The sequence below is a fragment of the Heteronotia binoei genome, chromosome 13 (genome assembly GCF_032191835.1).
Source record: "Heteronotia binoei isolate CCM8104 ecotype False Entrance Well chromosome 13, APGP_CSIRO_Hbin_v1, whole genome shotgun sequence".
Lineage (NCBI taxonomy): Eukaryota > Metazoa > Chordata > Lepidosauria > Squamata > Gekkonidae > Heteronotia > Heteronotia binoei.
In genome coordinates, this window is record NC_083235.1 from 51523892 (window position 1) to 51542880 (window position 18989).

The 18989-nt window shown below is 42.1% G+C and overlaps 1 protein-coding gene across 1 annotated transcript in view; it reads left to right on the forward strand.

The window, feature by feature from the left end:
• Nucleotides 1–18989, forward strand: part of MAP2K6 (mitogen-activated protein kinase kinase 6) — a 129278-nt gene that overhangs the window by 99755 nt on the left and 10534 nt on the right. The window contains exons 9-11 of the mRNA XM_060252309.1: nucleotides 42–119; nucleotides 8379–8518; nucleotides 17089–17134. Of these exons, the coding sequence (XP_060108292.1) occupies nucleotides 42–119; nucleotides 8379–8518; nucleotides 17089–17134 (264 nt within the window). The remainder of the gene's footprint in view (nucleotides 1–41; nucleotides 120–8378; nucleotides 8519–17088; nucleotides 17135–18989) is intronic.

Below are 18989 nucleotides of genomic sequence, written 5' to 3' on the forward strand. Positions count from 1 at the left end.
CAAATTATGTTTCAATCTATGTTTATCTTTCTTTCCCCCAGCCTGAAAGAATCAATCCAGAATTTAACCAAAAGGGATACAGCGTCAAATCTGATATTTGGAGCCTGGGAATTACAATGGTATTACTATGTTACTGTTACAAAGGCCTAGTAACTACATTGCTAAATAGGATTATTTCTGTTTCCACTCACTCTGCTGGTTGAAAGTATTTTGTAGTTGAGACCTTGCTGCGATTGACAAACCATTTAAACCAGCAAAGATCCAAAGCTTTCAATGTGAAAAGACTGTTATAAATGCAAAACCAGCATGTTTAAAATGCAGAACACCCAGTAAAAGGAAAAGCAGCTAAGTCAGTGAATTCATTACTTCCTTCACTGGTCTCGTTGAACACCATGCCTTAGAATTTTGGTTGGTCAGAAATGGGGGGGAGTGTTGCCTGCATCAGATACCTGCTTCTGGTTATGGCCTTTTTTATTGGACTTTTACCTCTTGAGTTCAGTAAACTGTAAATAATCCTGAGAAGGCTGTGGTAGTAGTGGAGTACAGCCTATCAGAAAGGTGGGGTGATAAAATGCCCAGGTAGGTATAATAGCATGTGAAGAAGTGTGTGTGTGAGAGAAGAAAGGGATAATTTGTTAAGGATCATTTTGAGGATATATAACAGTGGATCTTCATCATGGTCTCTGTGCAGTCCCACACATGGGTTTTCCCGCTGGAACGAACCCGACCTAGGAGAATTTAAAGCTAGCCTAGGCGTTTATTTTGGCGCGCATTCCCTCCCGCTCTGGGGACCAGGCATCCACTGCGGATGCCTGGAGTGAGGGGAAGGCGCTCCACCCACTCAGTTTCTTTCTAACCGCTGCCCGGGATAGTCCTTCCTCGTTGCGTTTCCTCAACTTTGCTAGCCTTCTTACTTTTTACCATCGTCCTTCCTCGTTCGTCTTCACCTCCGTCTTACTCTTCGTTCTTCTATTGGTATCATAAAAAAAAAATATTTTACCCGCTTTACTGTCGCCTCACCTTCTTTCCCTCTATCCCCCCCCCCCCCCGGGCGTATGGAAGGAAAGGATCCAAAAACCACTTTTAAAAAGTGTACTCACTGCGGGACAAAAATCCCCTCGACAGACAGTCACTCTTAGTGCTTGTTTTGTTTGGGAGAGGCCCACAGAACCAATGCCCGTATCCATTGCAGCCAGTTCAGAAAACAGGCAAGAAAAAAACGTGCCGCGAGGCTGAAGAGTCACCTTTTAGAATCTTCATTGTGGCCTGTGATGTCCCACGCTTCTGGGTCCCAAAGTTCGCCGCCTTCCCTGACCCCGCAATGGGACGTGGCAAAACCGGCAGCTTCAGTGGCATCGGTTCCCAGTAAGCTTAAGTCCAGCAAGCATACTAAAAAGTCGGACGGCTCCAAGAAAAAGCATCACTTGGAACCGTCATCAAAGCGACAGCAGGAGTCGAAAACATAGAAGTCTACTCCGAGGACCCAGCCGGATCCTACATTTGACACCATGACTACAACCTTGGTACCGAAAACCTCGGTATTGAAATCTATGGCACCAGTTGTTCCACCAGAACTTTCGATGCCCACTGATGTGATTGCTGACGAGATCATACAGATTCGATTCCAGTCACCATCCATTCACGAGTCCCTGCCTGAAGACATCTTGGCCACGGAGTCTATGGAACCATCACCTCGAATCCAACAAAGAGCCAACCTTCTCGAGGTGCATTCATTCCGTGAGGTGTCGGCGCTGAGAGCTTTTAAGTATTCTGCTGTCTCTCCACTCCATCGGGAATCTCCGGCCTGTCGGTACCGAGAAAGGTCTCCGAGTTGACATAGAGATCGATACTACTATTACAGTCAGTCCAGATCTCAGTCGGCGTCTCCATACCAGCATCACTATTACAGGCCTTCTAGATCTCCATCCATTGAATACTGACATAGGTACCGTGACCAACCTTGGTACCGTGAGGATGATCGTGACCAACCTCGGTACCGTGAGGAAGACCAACCTCGATACCGTGAGGAATCTTATCAACCTCGACATCGAGAAGAAGCTCATCGTTACAAGTACGTTGGAGACCCTCATCATCGGTACCAGGACGAGGCCTACTATCGACACTGACAGGAACCGAAACTGACGTCGCCGGCTCCCTCGACATCCAAACATACCATACATTCAGACCAAGCTACCGCGGTGACAAAACCTCTAACTGTGACACCACCAGTACTTGACAGACCCTCGACTCCAGTAGAAGTCCAAGAGGACTCCGAAGCCGAAAACTCTGAGTCATCACATTCAGTCTTGTCTCCAACATCACCGGCATCTGACATTACAAAACCAGTTGACCTATCTCCATCTGAGGGATCCAAGGCTTATCTGGATCTACTCACAAACATGGCAAACACACTCAACATAAAACTAACCACAGACTTGCCGAGGGTATCGGACGTGGTCCATGACCTGGTCCATGCTAACTTGCCTGCAGGATCCTTCTTACCGATGCTACCTGTCCATTTAGAAGCATTGAAGGAAGCTTGGGATAAGCCGGCATCAGTTCCACCAACGTCCAAACGTATTGAGTCCTTATACGATACATGCACCAGATTCAAAATTTTTGTTTAGTCACCCTGCTCCAAATTCGATGATTGTCCATTCCTCTTCAAAGTCAAAGCAGACACGTCAACCTGTTCCACCAGATAAAGAAGAAAAGAAGTTGGATACATTGGATACTCCCTTTCCACCGCTACATCCAAAAGTCATAATTATTTAGCCTATTTTGCTGCCTATTCTTTCAATTTATCATCCCAATTGAATGCACTAGTTCCATCCTTACCTGAAACCTCACAAAAGCAAGCTTCGAAGATACTGCAAGAACTTAACCATGTGAGTAAGCAACAAATCAACTCAGTACGGCATGCGGTGGCTTGTTCTACAAGAACCATGGCTACTTCCATTGCCTTACGCAGACATGCTTGGCTTCGTTCATCATCACTTCAACCTGATATAAAGTTTAAGATAGAAGATTTGCCTTTTGATGGCCAAGGTTTATTTAACGCAACCACTGATGACATCTTAACCACAGTAGATGACAGCAGAAAGAGAGCCAAGAGGTTAGGGGTTAACCAGCAACAACCTCAAACTAACAGGCAAAGAGGATGGAAAACACCCTTCTACAAGTGTCCCCATTCCCCCAGGCAAGCTGATTATTGGAAATGAAAAGCTCCTCCGGCCAAGCAACCATTCCATCAGCATCCACGACCACAGTTGACCAAAAAAGCGGCTATGGCCATGAAACAGTCTCTTTGACTTGCTGATGCCACCACCACCACCGATACATCATCTTCATTCCCGTACAACAAGGCTGCTTCCCTTTTACCCTATGTGGAAATCCATAACAACGAATTCATGGGTCCTGGCGATCATCCACAGGGGTTACACCATAGAGTTCGCTTTGCCCCCGAAGCACCATCGCTTCATACCTACCCGTCCTTCTCTACCTCTTCAGGAAGAGATCGCTACCTTGCTGGCCAAGAAAGCCATAGAACCAGTCCCACATCAACACCATTGCACAGGGTTTTACTCCCGATATTTTCTGGTTCCAAAGAAGGATGGCAGGCAACATCCAATACTGGACCTTCACGAACTCAACCATCACATCCGATACAAAAAATTCCGCATGATCACCCTGTTCTCCCTCTAATTCCCAGAAACGCTTGGATGGCACTCATAGACCTCCAAGACGCCTATTTCCATCTTACGATCACCCATTGCCGCAAAAGATTTCTAAGGTTCGCCGTTGGGAACAATCATTTCAGTTCCGGGCTCTCCTCTTCGGCCTATCAACAGCACCAAAGGTCTTCACCAAGTGCATGGCGGTGGTGGCGGCGTCACTACGTCAATGGAAAATTTCTGTATACCCGTACATAGACGACTGGCTCATTGTGGCTCAATCCCAAGAGCAGCTTCAACAGGACATTTCGACCACGCTTACACTCCTATCTTCTCTAGGCCTACAAGTCAACCTCCAAAAATCCAATCTTGTCCCAACACAGGACATCCAACTTATAGGCGCACGCCTATCAACGATAACGCACAAAGCCTATCTGCCGGCAGACAGAGTTCACAATATTCAGACCTTAGCCAATGCCATCATATCTCACCCAACCCAGACAGCTCTCACCTTCCAACGCATGCTGGGTCTTATGGCGGCTATGAGTTCTGTCCTCTGTCATGCAAGGCTTCGCATGAGACCCCTACAACTGTGGTTCGTTCGGTCGTTCCATCCACACCATCAAAGTCAGCGAACCTTACTAACAGCGCCACATCACATTCTTCCAGAAATAGAATGGTGGACAACAGAAGATCACCTTCTGGCAGGAATGCCATTCCTGAGATCACCTCCGTCAGCCATTGTCACGACAGACGCTTCGAGATGGGGTTGAGGAGTCCGTTTCGACACCCTAACAGTGCAGGGACAGTGGACAGCCTACGAGAAATCCCTCCATATCAACTGTCTGGAACTCCTGGCGGTCCACAGAGCACTCAAATCTTTCCTGCCATCTCTTTACGGTCTACACATTCAAGTCACATCAGACAATGTTGCGACTGTGTTCTATATCAACCGACAAGGAGGTACTGCATCTACCCGTCTGTGCAAGAGAGCTCTAGCTCTTTGGCATTGGAGCATTGCCCACAACATATATCTGACAGCTGTACATCTACCTGGGATCCAAAATATCCAAGCAGATACTCTAAGTCGCCAACTCGTGAATGATCACGAATGGACACTCAAACGATCTTATCTCCAGTCTTCAAAATGTTTGGCGTTCCAGTCATAGATGTATTTGCTTCACTGGACAATGCCCAATGCACACATTTTTATATGCGAGGTCCCCCTTCCACTCAGTCTGCGGGAGATGCTTTTCTCCACCAATGGAAAGGACTACTTCATTACCTCTTTCCACCCATTCCACTAATAACGAGAACGCTCCAAAAGATTCAATTAGATCAGACCAATTGCATACTAATAACACCCTGGTGGCCCCGTCAACCATGGTTCACCACACTTCTCCTTCTCTCCAACAGCGTATTTCATTGCTTCCCTCAAACTCGGGACCTTCTTTCTCAACAGAATGGCAGGGTCCTACATCACAATCCAGGACTCCTGCGACTAACTGCTTGGAGGATCAGTTTTTAGGTTTTCCTGCAGAAGTCCAACACGTTCTAATGAATGCTAGAAAACCATCCACCAGAAGGTCTTATTCTCTGAAACGGAAACGGTTTACTCAATATGCTGCCCAGCACAATTTCTTACCTACATCATCTTCTGTAGCTCAGATTCTGTCATACACCTTATCTCTCTCTGACTCTGGCCTCACTTACTCCTCTTTGAAAGTTCATTTGGCCGCCATTTCTGCCTTCTATCCACATATCGAAGGACGCACAGTGTTTTCTCATCCTGCTGCAAAATCATTCCTCAAGGGCATTCTGCACCTAAGACCTCCAATTCGACAACTTCAACCGACATGGAGTTTATCTCTTGTCTTAAGTCAACTAATGAAACCTCCCTTCGAGCCAATGGCATCTATACCACTGCATCTTTTATCATGGAAAATAGCACTGTTGGTGACACTTACATCTGTCAAAAGAGCAAGCGATGTTTGTGCTTTCCGGGCAGACCCACCTTACACTGTCTTTCACCATGACAGAGTGATTCTGCTTCCCAATTCAACCTTTCTCCCAAAGGTTGTTTCACCTTACCATCTAGGAAAACCGACCACTTTACCTACCTTTTTCCAGAATCCTAGTGACATGGGCCAACGAACTTTACACAATCTTGATGTATGTCGAGCCCTTGCTTACTATATTGATAGAACAAGCCCTTTTCGTAAGGACTCGAGACTTTTCGTAGCCTACGAGACTCATAAACAAGGGCAAAGAATTTCTACACAGAGACTCTCGAAATGGCTTGTGGCTGCTATTAAGTTATGCTATCAACTAGCTAAACAGCCGATACCTGAACATTTACGAGCCCATTCCACTAGAGCTCTCTCTATGTCCACAGCTTTCTCCAGGGGCGTACCGATTGAAGACATCTGCACTGCTGCAGTCTGGTCTTCTACATCGACATTCGCCACGCACTTAGATGTCCGTGTACGGCGAGACGTGTCCTTCGGACAAGCTGTACTTTGATCTATCTTTTATTGAAACCTGCAGTCTCTTCTCCTGTAAGTACAATAATCTTTTTTTGGGGGGGGGGGTGTCTATATGCATATTTAATCTACGCCATTCCTTTACAGAACCAGCACCCACCTCCGTGCACTTCATCTTACCAGTCACCCATGTGTGGGACTGCACAGAGACCACGATGAAGATAAACTGGTTGCTTGCCTGTAACTGATGATCTTCGAGTGGTCATCTGTGCAGTCACACACGCCCGCCCAGCCTTCCCCACTGCTAGTTTTTCTGCTACGTTTTACATTTAAGATTCCTCTATGCAGCGGCTAGAAGAAACTGGGTGGGTAGAGCACCTTCCCCTCGCTCCAGGCATGCGCAGTGGATGCCTGCTCCCCAGAGCGGAAGGGAATGCGCACCAAAATAAACGCCTAGGCTAGCTTTAAATTCTCCGAGGTCAGGTTCGTTCCTGCGGGAAAACCCATGTATGTGACTGCACAGACGACCACACGAAGATCATCAGTTACAGGTAAGCAACCTGTTTTTTTCTGACTTTTTGCCTTTAGGGACACCCTGTGAATTGCCAAAGATTCTTAGGACGGGGAAGGGCTTTAAGTATATTCACGTGGGGAACAAGCCTGGCTTGTTCAGCCCCTATTGTCTCACCATATGAGTTGAGAGTGTACATGAGAATATGCAGTGTTTTCTCATGATACCTGGAAACAGGAACAGAATTCTAGCAGGAGCTCCTTTACATATTAGGCCACACACCCCTGATGTAGCCAGTCCTTCAGGAACTTATAAAAAAGAGCCTTGTAAGCTCTTGGAGGATTGGCATATTAGGCCACACCCCATGACATCAAGCCAGCTGGAACTGCATTCCTATGTGTTCCTGCTCAAAAAAACCCCTAATCATAAGTAATGCCCAAACTGTATATCAAGGAAGCTATGTTATTACCAGTTTTCTCATCAAAAGAATTCCCAATAATCTTCTGAGAAACACTGTGGGAAGGATTACTCAGAATGTAGTTTGTAAACTACTGGTATACACATTTCAAAGGAGTGGTTAATTTTTTACATTTTTTGGTTCACTGGCTGGTTTCAAAACAGTGGGACACTTTTTGTTATTATGACTGAGCAGGTTGTTTCGTTTTCTTTAATTTTGATTTAGGTGATGTTTTCTTGTAGGACTAAAGTTGTTATTTTGAATGAATTGTCAAAAGTGTAGAATCCCCCCCCTCCCCCAGAGTTCAATGTGTGCAATGTCAGTTTCTTAGTTCTTTTAAACCATTGGTAAACCAAATTCTTGTGAGGTTTTTTTAAAAAGGTGTTTAGATGGAGATTACTGGTTAGTGGTAAGATACAAATGCTAGCCTACCCCCTAAAGTTGCAGGTTTGGCTGTGTTAAAGTTGATTGATTTTGTAAATTTAGAACAGGGTTCCAGTTCCTGTTGAATAGAAGTGTAAATTGGGTGTGGGGGGTAATAACAGATAGCAGCCATTTTCCAATATAGTCAGGTGGGAATGTTGATGTCTCCTTTTAATGCTTCAGAAGGATGTGAAAAAATTAGTGTAGCTCTGTGTGTGTGTTGGTGCATTCTCACTACACTATATAATGTGTTTTACATCCAGATTTTACTGTGTAAGAATAGCAAAAATCCGGATGTAAAACACATTATTTAATGTATTATGAATGTACCATGTATGTGTAAACTGGAAGAAACATAGCACACTGTGGCCATACCTTTATCTCCGTACTTATTCAGCTGGCACCATGCCTGTGGTAGGGCATTTGCATTCTCAACCATCTGTTGTTAGCAGAATTGTTGCAACAGCCTTGATGGGTGGGGAGGGAGCCATGGCACTCTTCATTTTTCAGGGAGTCTGTGAGTACATGGAATTAACAAGTAGAACAGGCCTTACATGTTACTGCTTTAATATTCCCAGAGACATGCTGACTCCATGGGCTTGTGCAGGCTGGGCCCCAGAGGCACCTTCTGAGCCCAGTGTTTCCAAGAAAATGTGAAAAGAGGGAGGAAAGAGTCTACACTGAAATTGGGTATAATTGTAGGGACTGCCTACAGATGGCAGCGTAAGCTAAACTTGTTAAGAACATGTAGTCATTCTGGAAAGTGTTCTGTTTTAGGTACTGAAAATAAATTGTGTTCATGTCTGCATTTCCCCCCCTTCCCCATCTAGACTGAGCTGGCAATCTTGCGGTTTCCATATGATTCTTGGGGGACGCCATTTCAGCAGCTCAAACAGGTGGTAGAGGAGCCATCGCCACAGCTCCCAGCAGAAAAGTTCTCATCAGAGTTTGTTGATTTTACCTCACAGTGGTAAGCCAGCCTCGGGAACGCTCTTTATATTCTCCCTCTCAAATTCCTGCTGTGAATTTTGATCTAACTTCATATTGTTTGCCTTTATAAACCTGAGCATAGGTTATAGAAAGCAAGGCAATATTCCAGACATGCAGCCTAAAAGTCAGTCTCTCCTAACATGGGTTCTGGGTGGGAAACACTGGAAGATTATTTCTTAAAGGGAATTAACATGGCTCTTGGGCATGAATAAACTTGACAGCTTATGAGTTTTTTCTTGTGTATGAATCCTTGGCAGCAGTTCTCAAATTTTCCCAAGGAAAGGACTTGTTTCCCTAGAAAGAAGATGTTATATAGTATTATTATTATTATTATAGTGCCTTTGGACATGAAAAACATTTCATGTATGTAATTGTGTTGTAATCCTTACAACAACCCTGTGTTGTAGATCAGGTGAGAGAGTAGCTTGTCTAAGGCTGCCTAATGATTTCAAGAAGAAGATGATGATGATATTGGATTTATATCTTGCCCTCCACTCCGAAGAGTCTCAGAGCGGCTCCCAATCTTCTTTACCTTCCTCCCCCACAACAGACACCCTGTGAGGTGGGTGGGGCTGGAGAGGGCTCTCACAGCAGCTGCCCTTTCAAGGACAACCTCTGCCAGAGCTATGGCTGACCCAAGGCCATGCCAGCAGGTGCAAGTGGAGGAGTGGGGAATCAAACCTGGTTCTCCCAGATAAGAGTCCGCAAACTTAACCACTACACCAAACTGGCTCAGAATTATTCCATAAAAATTTGTAATCCTTTTGTTTAATATGTACTTCTTGTAAACAAACAAACAAACTATATTACAATTTTGCCTTTTAATCCAGTGAAACGTTGTCTTTCTTTTTTGTGGTGAATTTAGTCCATTTACATTCCAAGATAATAATTTGTAATCCATCATGGTGCAAATTCTTTACGTTCTTCACGAAGTCCACGCAGTTCCTGTGTGTTTGTAATTGTAATCCTTTTTCCTTGAAGTTCAAAGCTCAAACCTTCAGGTATTAGCCATCTATACCTCATTTCATTGTCCCGTAATTTTTCTGTCAGTTTCTTATATGCTGTTCTGTCATTTATCACTTGTCTCGGCAACTCCTTCATAATTCTTACTCTGCTGCCTCCCACTATCAATGTCTTTTCAAAGTTTTTATTCATAATCTTTCCCACCATTTCTTTTGTCATATATCTTATAACCACATCTCTTTTTAGCATAAAGTGAATTCACTCTATACATATAGTCATACATGTTTCTAGTCCCTTCAGGATCTTCCTCCAGAAATTCTGCAATTATTTTTATTATATATTTTTTCAAATCAGTTTCCTCATCCTCAGGTACTCCCCTCAGATGTATCTGGGTCTCCATCAATTTGCAGTCATGAATTGCCACTTTTTCTTGTATTTTTAACAAGGTAGAATCATGTACTTTCACTCTCCCTTCCACCTCTTGCACTTTCTTTGATGTTACCACAGTCTCATTTCTGAGATCCTCCATCTTTTTTTAGTTCTTCAATATCTTTTCTAATTTCTTTTTTGGAAGCAGTTATCATCTCCTTCATCTCTTTCATCATCCTGGATTCCATTGCATCTAGTTGGTCCTGCATTTTCTCCAGTGAAGCAGTCCTTGCACGGGTTTGCTTGTGGTCTGACATGTAAAAACACTGAACATTTTGACCTCGCCAAATTAAATTTCAGCTATCAGGTTTAAAAGAGTGAAGCTTGCTTTCTTCAATAAGCCTGATTTCACCGTCCTCAGAGTCTCCTGGGCTCAGATATTTATTTTTAAAGTTTTTATTTTCTCCAAAATGGCGGTCATAACTTTCTGCTTCAGTTTAAAAAAAAAATTCCTTTTTCCTCTAGAGGCTTCTAAAATAGTTATTAGCAATAATGTTCAATAGCATTTACCTTATAATCGTCACCTCTGTCGGCTCCACCAATTTTTAATGTCCCAAACACTTTAAAAGTTTTATTTAAACTTTGGCCTCCTTGCAATGGCCGCTGATGTTTTTCTGTGATATTATAGTCCTAGAGTACACTGGCTGCTTTGATGATTTCCCTTTTTCATCCAATGCTTCCTGCTTTACTTGCCACCAAATCCCGTTTTCGCTAGTAGAGAGATCTCATGATACTTGACGTATTTCTTGTGTTGGCTGTGGGAGCTGCAATTCTATGACGATGGGGCTTTTTCTCAAAAACCGCAAGTAGACCAAACAATAAATTCCTTTCCACTTTTTAACACTGTCCTTTAAATTTACAAAGTCCAAATTTCGCCCCTTCTCCCCTTCTTCTTCCAAGCTTTCTAGATTTCAATTTCTCACCTTCTGATTTTATTTTGTTTAACTTGAATTAGTCCCAGAATGAAAGATAGTGATCTGTACCTTTTCTGTAGTTATCCAGATCAACACCGGTCTTGTATAGCTTTAGATGTTTAGTAGTATCAAAGAAGATTAGGATCCTGTCAAGCTTAAGTCAAATAAATGACTCTGGAAACTTCTGCAGATGATCAAAATACAATTCGTCTCCGGAGACCCTTCAAAGCCTCAAAGGAGCCCCCCCCCCCCGGACTCCCTTTTAGCCAAAGTAAATCTCAAAGTTTCCTGTGCATATCTTGGACTGATCTCTGACTGAGAAAAGTAAGCAGTAGACATTAGATTGCCTTCCACTACCCCAAACAGAAGTTCCAGCCTGCTCCCCTTCTGAGAAGCAGTTCAGCTCGGCATTTTCCAACCCCAGAAGTCTCAATAGGGCTGGAATATTTGTGAGCACCTGGTCTCTGTGACTTTGCAGGCTTGATTGTTATATAGTTCTTCCCTGATGGCACCGCAGCTGCATTGTGCTATCATAAAACCATGTTGTGTCTGGATTACTTTTCCACTGGGCAAACATTAAAAGTGTGCAGAGATTTAAGAATCATTGGTCTTCTATTTTGTTGCACTTAGAGACACCCCCCTCCCCCCCCCCACCTTTTGAAGGGCTCCCCGTGGATTAGAGTGAAGACAAATGCAACACTGGTTTACAGGAAATCTTTTTAAGAGTCACTGAAATATTTTTAATGTCCATGTGACAAAACGAAAATATATGATAGCCTTTTTGGAGTAATGATGGCACCTAGTGGTGATTTTATGTTAATACAACGCAAAATTATTATTCTTGCTGCCATCATCATCATCATCATCATCATCATCATCACCATCATCATTTTAGCAGGAACCATTGAGGGTTAGACCAAGAATAGTGGCTGATAAAAATGCTTGTTTTGACTCAGCGATTAGATTTTGAGTTAAAACCTTTGCAGGATTGGGTTGATGGGCAGGTTCTCATGCAGAATAATTCCCTCCCCCCCCCCCCCGGACATTTTTAAGTAGCGAGACAGTAGATACATATCAAATGTCTTTCCAAAAGCATAGCTAGAAGAATTGTTTAAGTCCACAAATTTCATTCTCAGAATGCTTAACTAGTCAGCATATACTCACCTGCAGTTGCTGAGGGTACGGCCATGACCCTTGTTGTGGAAGTAACTTCATTGTTTTGTAGAGGCAAAAGCCCTTGAGGGAATTTGGCAAGATACATGTGTATGCGTCAGTTAGCTCAACTTCCTGTGCTTAGACGTGTGTGTCTGGGTGAACTTTCCTGAAGGAATGAATGCTTCCTGTAGGTTTCAGGCACTGTCATGCTGGCTGTCTAAGTGGGAAGATAAGCAGTGTGTTGGAGTTCTAAGCCTTCTTTCTCTCCGGAAAGATGCTTTGTTCAGCGTATGGGCAGTTGTTGGCTGGGAGTGAGGGAGAGAAGTTTTAATGCATATATTTTGAGGGATAAAGGTAAAAGCCAAGGTAGTCCCCTGTGCAAGCACCAAGTCATTACCGAACGATGGGGTAACATCACATCATGACGTTTTCTTGGCAGACTTTTTATGGGGTGGTTTGCCATTTTCTTCCCCAGTCATCTACACTTTACTCCCAGCGAGCTGAGTACTCATTTTACCAACCTTGGAAGGATGGAAGGCTGAGTCAACCTTGAGCCAGCTACCTGAACCCAGCTTCTGTTGGGATTGAACTCAGAACTTGGACTGCAGTACAGAGGACTATCTTTTACCTTTATCCATCAAAATATATGCATTAAGACTGAACCTGTAGACTGGGACCTGTTTGATTTTATTCAAGTACTTTGTGAAGCAAATATGGTAGGCATTTCATGAGAATGAAATAAAGAAAAGTAAAAGGCTGCCATCAAAAGGGAATGTAGCTGTTGGGGTCCTGAAGGTTGCCTGAGTAGTTGGAACTCCTCTTGACAAAGTGGACTCTCTGCTTTTCTGTGTTACCTGATAAAAAGGTAAAGGTAGTCCCCTGTGCAAGCACCAGTCGTTTCCAACTCTGGGGTTATGTTGCATCACAACGTTTTCATGGCAGACTTTTTAGGGGGTGGTATGCCATTGCCTTCTGCAATTATCCATACTTTCCCCCCAGCATTCTTCTTTAACTCTTTTTGAGTACTTCCCCCTCAAATATCCATTTAGAGCCACTTGGGACTGTTCTTGTGCCAGTCATTTGGAGTACTGGCCTGTGGTTGCTAGGGGTACAGAAAAAAGACATTATGTATGGTGATCAAATAAATCCTGGTTAGCTCAATTTATATAAAAGAAAATGCAAGAACTGGGGATTAAGGCTAGCTGAATAAAATTGTTAGAAGGTGATTGCAGATGTTGATGTGTTGTCAGTGATGAGAAACAGCATCTCAGACTCTTCCCACACATCCTACTTCTGTTCATTTCTAATTCCTTTCTTGTGTTATGAGGCATTTTAACCATGGTCTCTGCTGTAAATATCTGAAGTGGCATGCAGTGTTAAAACAAGATGTAATGTTAAATGTAGTATTAAAACATAGCATTTTAAATAGGATAGACACAACAGTCCAGAAAGGAAACAACTAGCACAGTGGTGTAACTGGCTGAAAGCTTAAAGAGTTTAAGTACAATCCTGAATAAAATAAAAGGTATACCATACCATAAAATTCACTAAAATACAGAACACAGGCATCCAATGTGACCCATGGACGTAATGCAGCTGCCTGAGATTTTTAGTAATAATTTGTTTTAGCTGTTAAAGTTTAATTGCATTACAATTGCATCATGAATCTGGGGCATTATACAGACATACTGCCAAAATGAAGGTAGGTATGAGTCTAGCTTCCATTGTCCTTAATTCATGTTTGAGTCGCATCCAATATATGCCAAGTGTAGATACTTTTGACTGATGTTCAGTGATGTTGCCACATAGAGTAGCTAAGATTTGAGGTGGAAGCATGATGCAGACCCTCATAGAAGATTTGTCCCACTATTGAAAAACTTGGATGCTACAACATAGAACATCCACTGAAAATATGCATCGAATGATATTGGAAAGCAGTACAAAAGTAACCATGGAGCAACAAAAGTAAAAAAAGTCTACAATAGTAATTGTACATCATTTAAAACTGTGGGGGGGAGGGAGACCCTCCACCTAGCACCTAAAACTCCTGGCTAAATGGAGGAACATGCAACTTTTGAGGTATCTAGTTCACATCTGAACACATGAAGCTTCCTTATACTGATTCAGACTGCTGGTCTGTCAAAGTCAGTATTGTCTTCTCTTTCCAGGGATTCAGGTAGAGGTATTTGACGTAAGATATTGCCTGGTTTTTTAAAATGAAAGTTGTCAGGGATTGAAACTGCAGCTTTCTACATGCAAAGCACATGCTCTGCCACTCACCTGAATGGGTTGAAAAGGAGAAGTAAATTTATGTCATCAGCATGTTAATGACACTTTACCCCAGTTTCACATGGCCTATCATTGAGATTTATTGTAGGTGTTAAACAATGATGGAGGGAAGATGGAATCTTGCAGGACCCATAGCATAGGTGCCATTGGGTTATGCAATATTATTATTATTATTATTAATTGGATTTATATCCTGCCTTCCCCGCCGAAGCAGGTTTAGGGCAGCTCACAACAACCAAACTTTCATATCCTCACACCACCTTTCATTTCTAGTTTGCTAGAGAGGAATGTTGCCACCAGAGATACCGATCCCAGATAGCCAGTCCAAAATGGTATCGTAGTCAAAGGTATCAGTAGGTCCTGAATAATCCTGGAGAGCCAGCAGGGGCATGCTCATCTTGTCTTTTTCTGGATTAAATCTGTCAAGACGACCAAAGCCATTTCATTTCCAAAACTGGGTCAAAACCCAAATTGAAATGATCTTGATCATCTGTTTCTTTCTCTTCTTTTTTTACATTTACAACAAACTTTATATTTTATCAACTTTACAATTTTCTGTATATCCATTTTTCAACAAGACTAGCTTACATTCTTAGAGATATATGTTCATATAGGGAGTTTTTGGGATGTATTCTTCTTGAGTCAAAAAAGGAATTACTGGAAACCATTGTTCTGTTACCTTTTTCTCATATGTTTGTGGTGACGCATTTAGAGCAGAATAAACTAGTATGCTAATCCCAGATTTTTACCTTCCAATTATAAACTGATGGCATTTTTCTGCCTTTCCATTTATTAGTTAACATCGTTTTTGCAATAGACTATAGTATAGAGGTTATCTCTCTTTTTTATGTGTCATTCTTGGAACGTTTCCAGTTGTCCAGTGAAGTTGCTTCTGGGCTGAATGGTATGTTTGTTTGTAATATTGGTAATCTGTTTCATCCAAGAAGAGCTCACACCACCATCCGTTTGAGCATGGTTGCTGCAAAACAATATATTACTAATGAATGACAGATGTCAAAATTATTCAGGTTCAGGGAAAGCCACTTTACGATTGCCTTTTTATAAATGTATCCTGGATCAAGCTAGTTATTTGTCTTTGGCATGATGTAGTGAACTAACACAGGTTAAGATTGCCTAGAGGAGTGGTAGGTGCATCTTTCCAGTCAATTTGTCAGCATTCTCATATCCTCAGATTCTTCTGAGCCACTTAATCTAGGCTGTGCTCTGCATGTGCTCTGTTCTGCACATGTATGATTTTTTAAAGTCTGGGAAAACCTAATATTGGTTTGGAATAAAGCATGTGAGTGGGATTTTTTTTTTAAAAAAAAAAACCTATTTCACACAAGGCATTTCTGTCAGTGGAACAGAATATTCTTGCATCCCCCCACCTTCCGCTGCAGCTCACTAAGGTACCAAAAGTGTTGCTTCCCAGGGATAGGGACAGGAATAGTAGGAGAGACAAATTGAGGGTCTGCAGCAGGATGAGGGAATTACCTCTGGCTTCCATTAGTGGAAAACTGAGTCAGGATTCTCCCCTATGTGTTGATTGAATTTTTGCAGATTAAGAAAACAGCATAACCTGGAATCTGATTTTTTTGGAGTGGGGGAAGCTGGCTTTGATTCATATTTTGTACAGTCTCTCCCTCTTCTGTCAGTTTTGGTAAGGAAAGGCAGTGTATGTGTGTGAATCATTGGTCTTTGTCATTATTCAGCCTAAGAGTTTTCCGTAAACCTGAGTTCAGATATAATGTAACAAGAAACAGGCAGGAAATATTCCTTCAGTAAGCATCCTTCACTTCCTCCCTGGCTTGGCAAATCCCAGAAGAGGGCGTGTTTATTATAACTGATGATCACACTTTTGTTTCTCTCAGTGTGACACTATACCTCCTTCCCCTCTCTTCCAAACCATGTGTACGTGTCAAAATCTTTTCAAGTCAATCCAAGCATCTTCCCTGTAAATACTCTGTCAGGAAGTGAGTTCCTATTACATCCTGTCTTCAAAGCTATTTTCTGCTGGAAAGAGACGGAAATAATCTTTTATCCATTCACCTCACTCTCCCCTCACAGACAAACTTTGCCAGCCTGCCACTGTAGTAAAGCTATTTAGAGAAAGGATGATGATGATGATTCTTAAGAGCATTTATAATGCCAAGATGTATGAACTGATGTAGGGTTAAGCAGATCAAAGATTAAGGGAAATGTTCTTTAAAGCCAATAAATTAAAGCTGTATACATCCATTTGTCCCATGAGAAACATCTTCAGATGGAGAATGGTGGGCTAGAAACGTCCTAAAAAATAAACTATTTAACAGTTTCACACCAGTTGGACTGTCATGGTCTCCCTGCAAGGATTTTGGTGAAAATGCTGAAAGGAATCAATAGAATTTACAGAATTATGGTTCCTAAATTCTATCTGCCCAGGGCTTTGTCTTTTATCTTCCATACCACTTTCACCCCCTCCCGAAGGAGATCATATGAAGCCTCAGTCTATCAAAACAGGTAAAGTGGCTGTGATATGTTTTGTCTTTTAATTCCTTAAAATGAAATACAGAAGCAGTATCAAGACTGTCCTCAAATAATCCTTTCCTAGTGTTTGTTGAGAGTGTCATGGCTAGGATGTTTCTTTTATTATTTTTCCTCATCAGTATACCATGATCTGTTTCTTACAAGACTTTTGGTACTGAGCAAGTTCTCTCTTCCCACCCCCATACAGGGTTTTGTCTCTGATCTCTGCTGTGGGTTATGTAATAGTTTTGTTATATTGAATAAGATACATAATTGTCTTTCTTTTTCTTTAAAGCTTAAAGAAGAATTCTGAAGAAAGGCCAACATACCCTGAGCTAATGGTGAGTTTGTCTCAATACAAATACAGCAAGGATAGGCCTAAAATCATGGTTCAGAGAAAGTGCTGTTGCATTGGTCGTGGATTCTGGTTCATTGTTTGCTGTCAGATGTGATAAAGGCTTCTCCTTAGTAGCATTTTGTGTTATTTGATGTACACTTAGAATAGGATCAGTCTGAGGATCTTAAAAGTGTGTTTTCATGCAAAAATTATGGAATTGTTGCTTGGTCACTTCATGGAGTGCATGTACCTGAACATTGCATTTTTCCAGCTATAGTGCAATATTTTATCGCCAGGAAAAGCCTCTTTCCTGCAGATTGTCATATTGAGTGTACTGTGGACAGAAAAGGCAACCTCCCCTTTTTTTGTGGTTACTCCTATGATGATAGCCAACATGTTCACATTCTCTTCTCTAAAGCCCCTATGCAGCAGATTATACGCGAGTGTCTTATTCTCCTCCCTCTATGGATGGTATCTTGCTTGTCTTTATACTTGGCACTCAGTCAGGTAACATTGACTTTGCGATGCCTCCAGTTAGCTGTCACTTTATGGCTCTTATTAAAGAATTAGTTTGATTCCTGTTCTCTTTTAAGTTTCTTAACAATTTACTGGAAATACTGTGCACATTTAAAAATAAATAAAACTAATATTACTATGTTAACAAATTTCTGTGGCATGTCTGCACCATGGTCTATAATGACATTATGACAGGCTATATATAGGCTTAGAAAAGCCTGGATTCATTCATTCTTTCTTTCTTTCTTTCTTTCTTTCTTTCTTTCTTTCTTTCTTTCTTTCTTTCTTTCTTTCTTTCTTTCTTTCTTTCTTTCTTTCTTTCTTTCTTTCTTTCTTTCTTTCTTTCTTTCTTTCTTTCTTTCTTTCTCTCTCTCTCTCTCTCTCTCTCGCTCTCGCTTTCTCTCTCTCTCTCTCTCTCTCTCTCTTTCTCTCTCTTTCTCTCCCTCCCTCCCTCCCTTCCTTCCTTCCTTCCTTCCCTCCTTCCCTCCTTCCTTCCCTCCTTCCCTCCTCTTCCCTCCTCTTCCCTCCTTCCTTCCTTCCTTCCTTCCTTCCTTCCTTCCTTCCTTCCTTCCTTCCTTCCTTCCTTCCTTCCTTCCTTCCTTCCTTCCTTCCTTCCTTCCTTCCTTCCTTCCTTCCTTCCTTCCTTCCTTCTCTTTCTCTCAAAAAAGTAGTATATATGTAGCTTGTCCTCTCCTCTCTTTTTGAATAGCGTTGTTTGGCCAGGTAGCTTTTTAGCACTTGCAGGGTTCACCTTGCTAGATTATAAGAAAGCTATCTGGTACAGCCAAACGCCTGTTGGCAACTGTGATTGCACAGAAAAAGCAGGTTTTAAAATGGCTGCTCTTCACGCTTTCTGATTGGCCAGCATCAGCTGAGAGCAAGTTTAACACCAGCTGTTCTGGAGAGGAAAGAGTCTTTGGGTCTGGAGTGAGCAAGCCAAAAAGATGGGTTTTGACAAAGGAAGGGATAACTAAAGTCAATATTCTGACAGGATTAGTCAGAAAGGTTCTTCTACAGATCGAAGAAAAGAGACTTCTTTGCCCTTGCAGTATTAGAACTACTCTGAGGGAGAATTGTGATACTGAGTCCAGAAAGCTAAAATAATACTCCTTTATAGAGACAACAGTTACTGGAAGAGAGATTTGACCGAGTGATTGGTTTGTTAAGCAGTAACTCCCAGTCAAGCCAAATAATAAAGGAATATCACTTCTTGAAAAAAGGAAGAATAATTTCTACCTGTAAAAAGGAGTTGTGCTCTGAGGAGAGTTTTGTACATAGGGAAAAGTTTTACTTCAGAGTTTCTAATCTTTGACTTCTCCATTATATATATGTATATTTCCCTG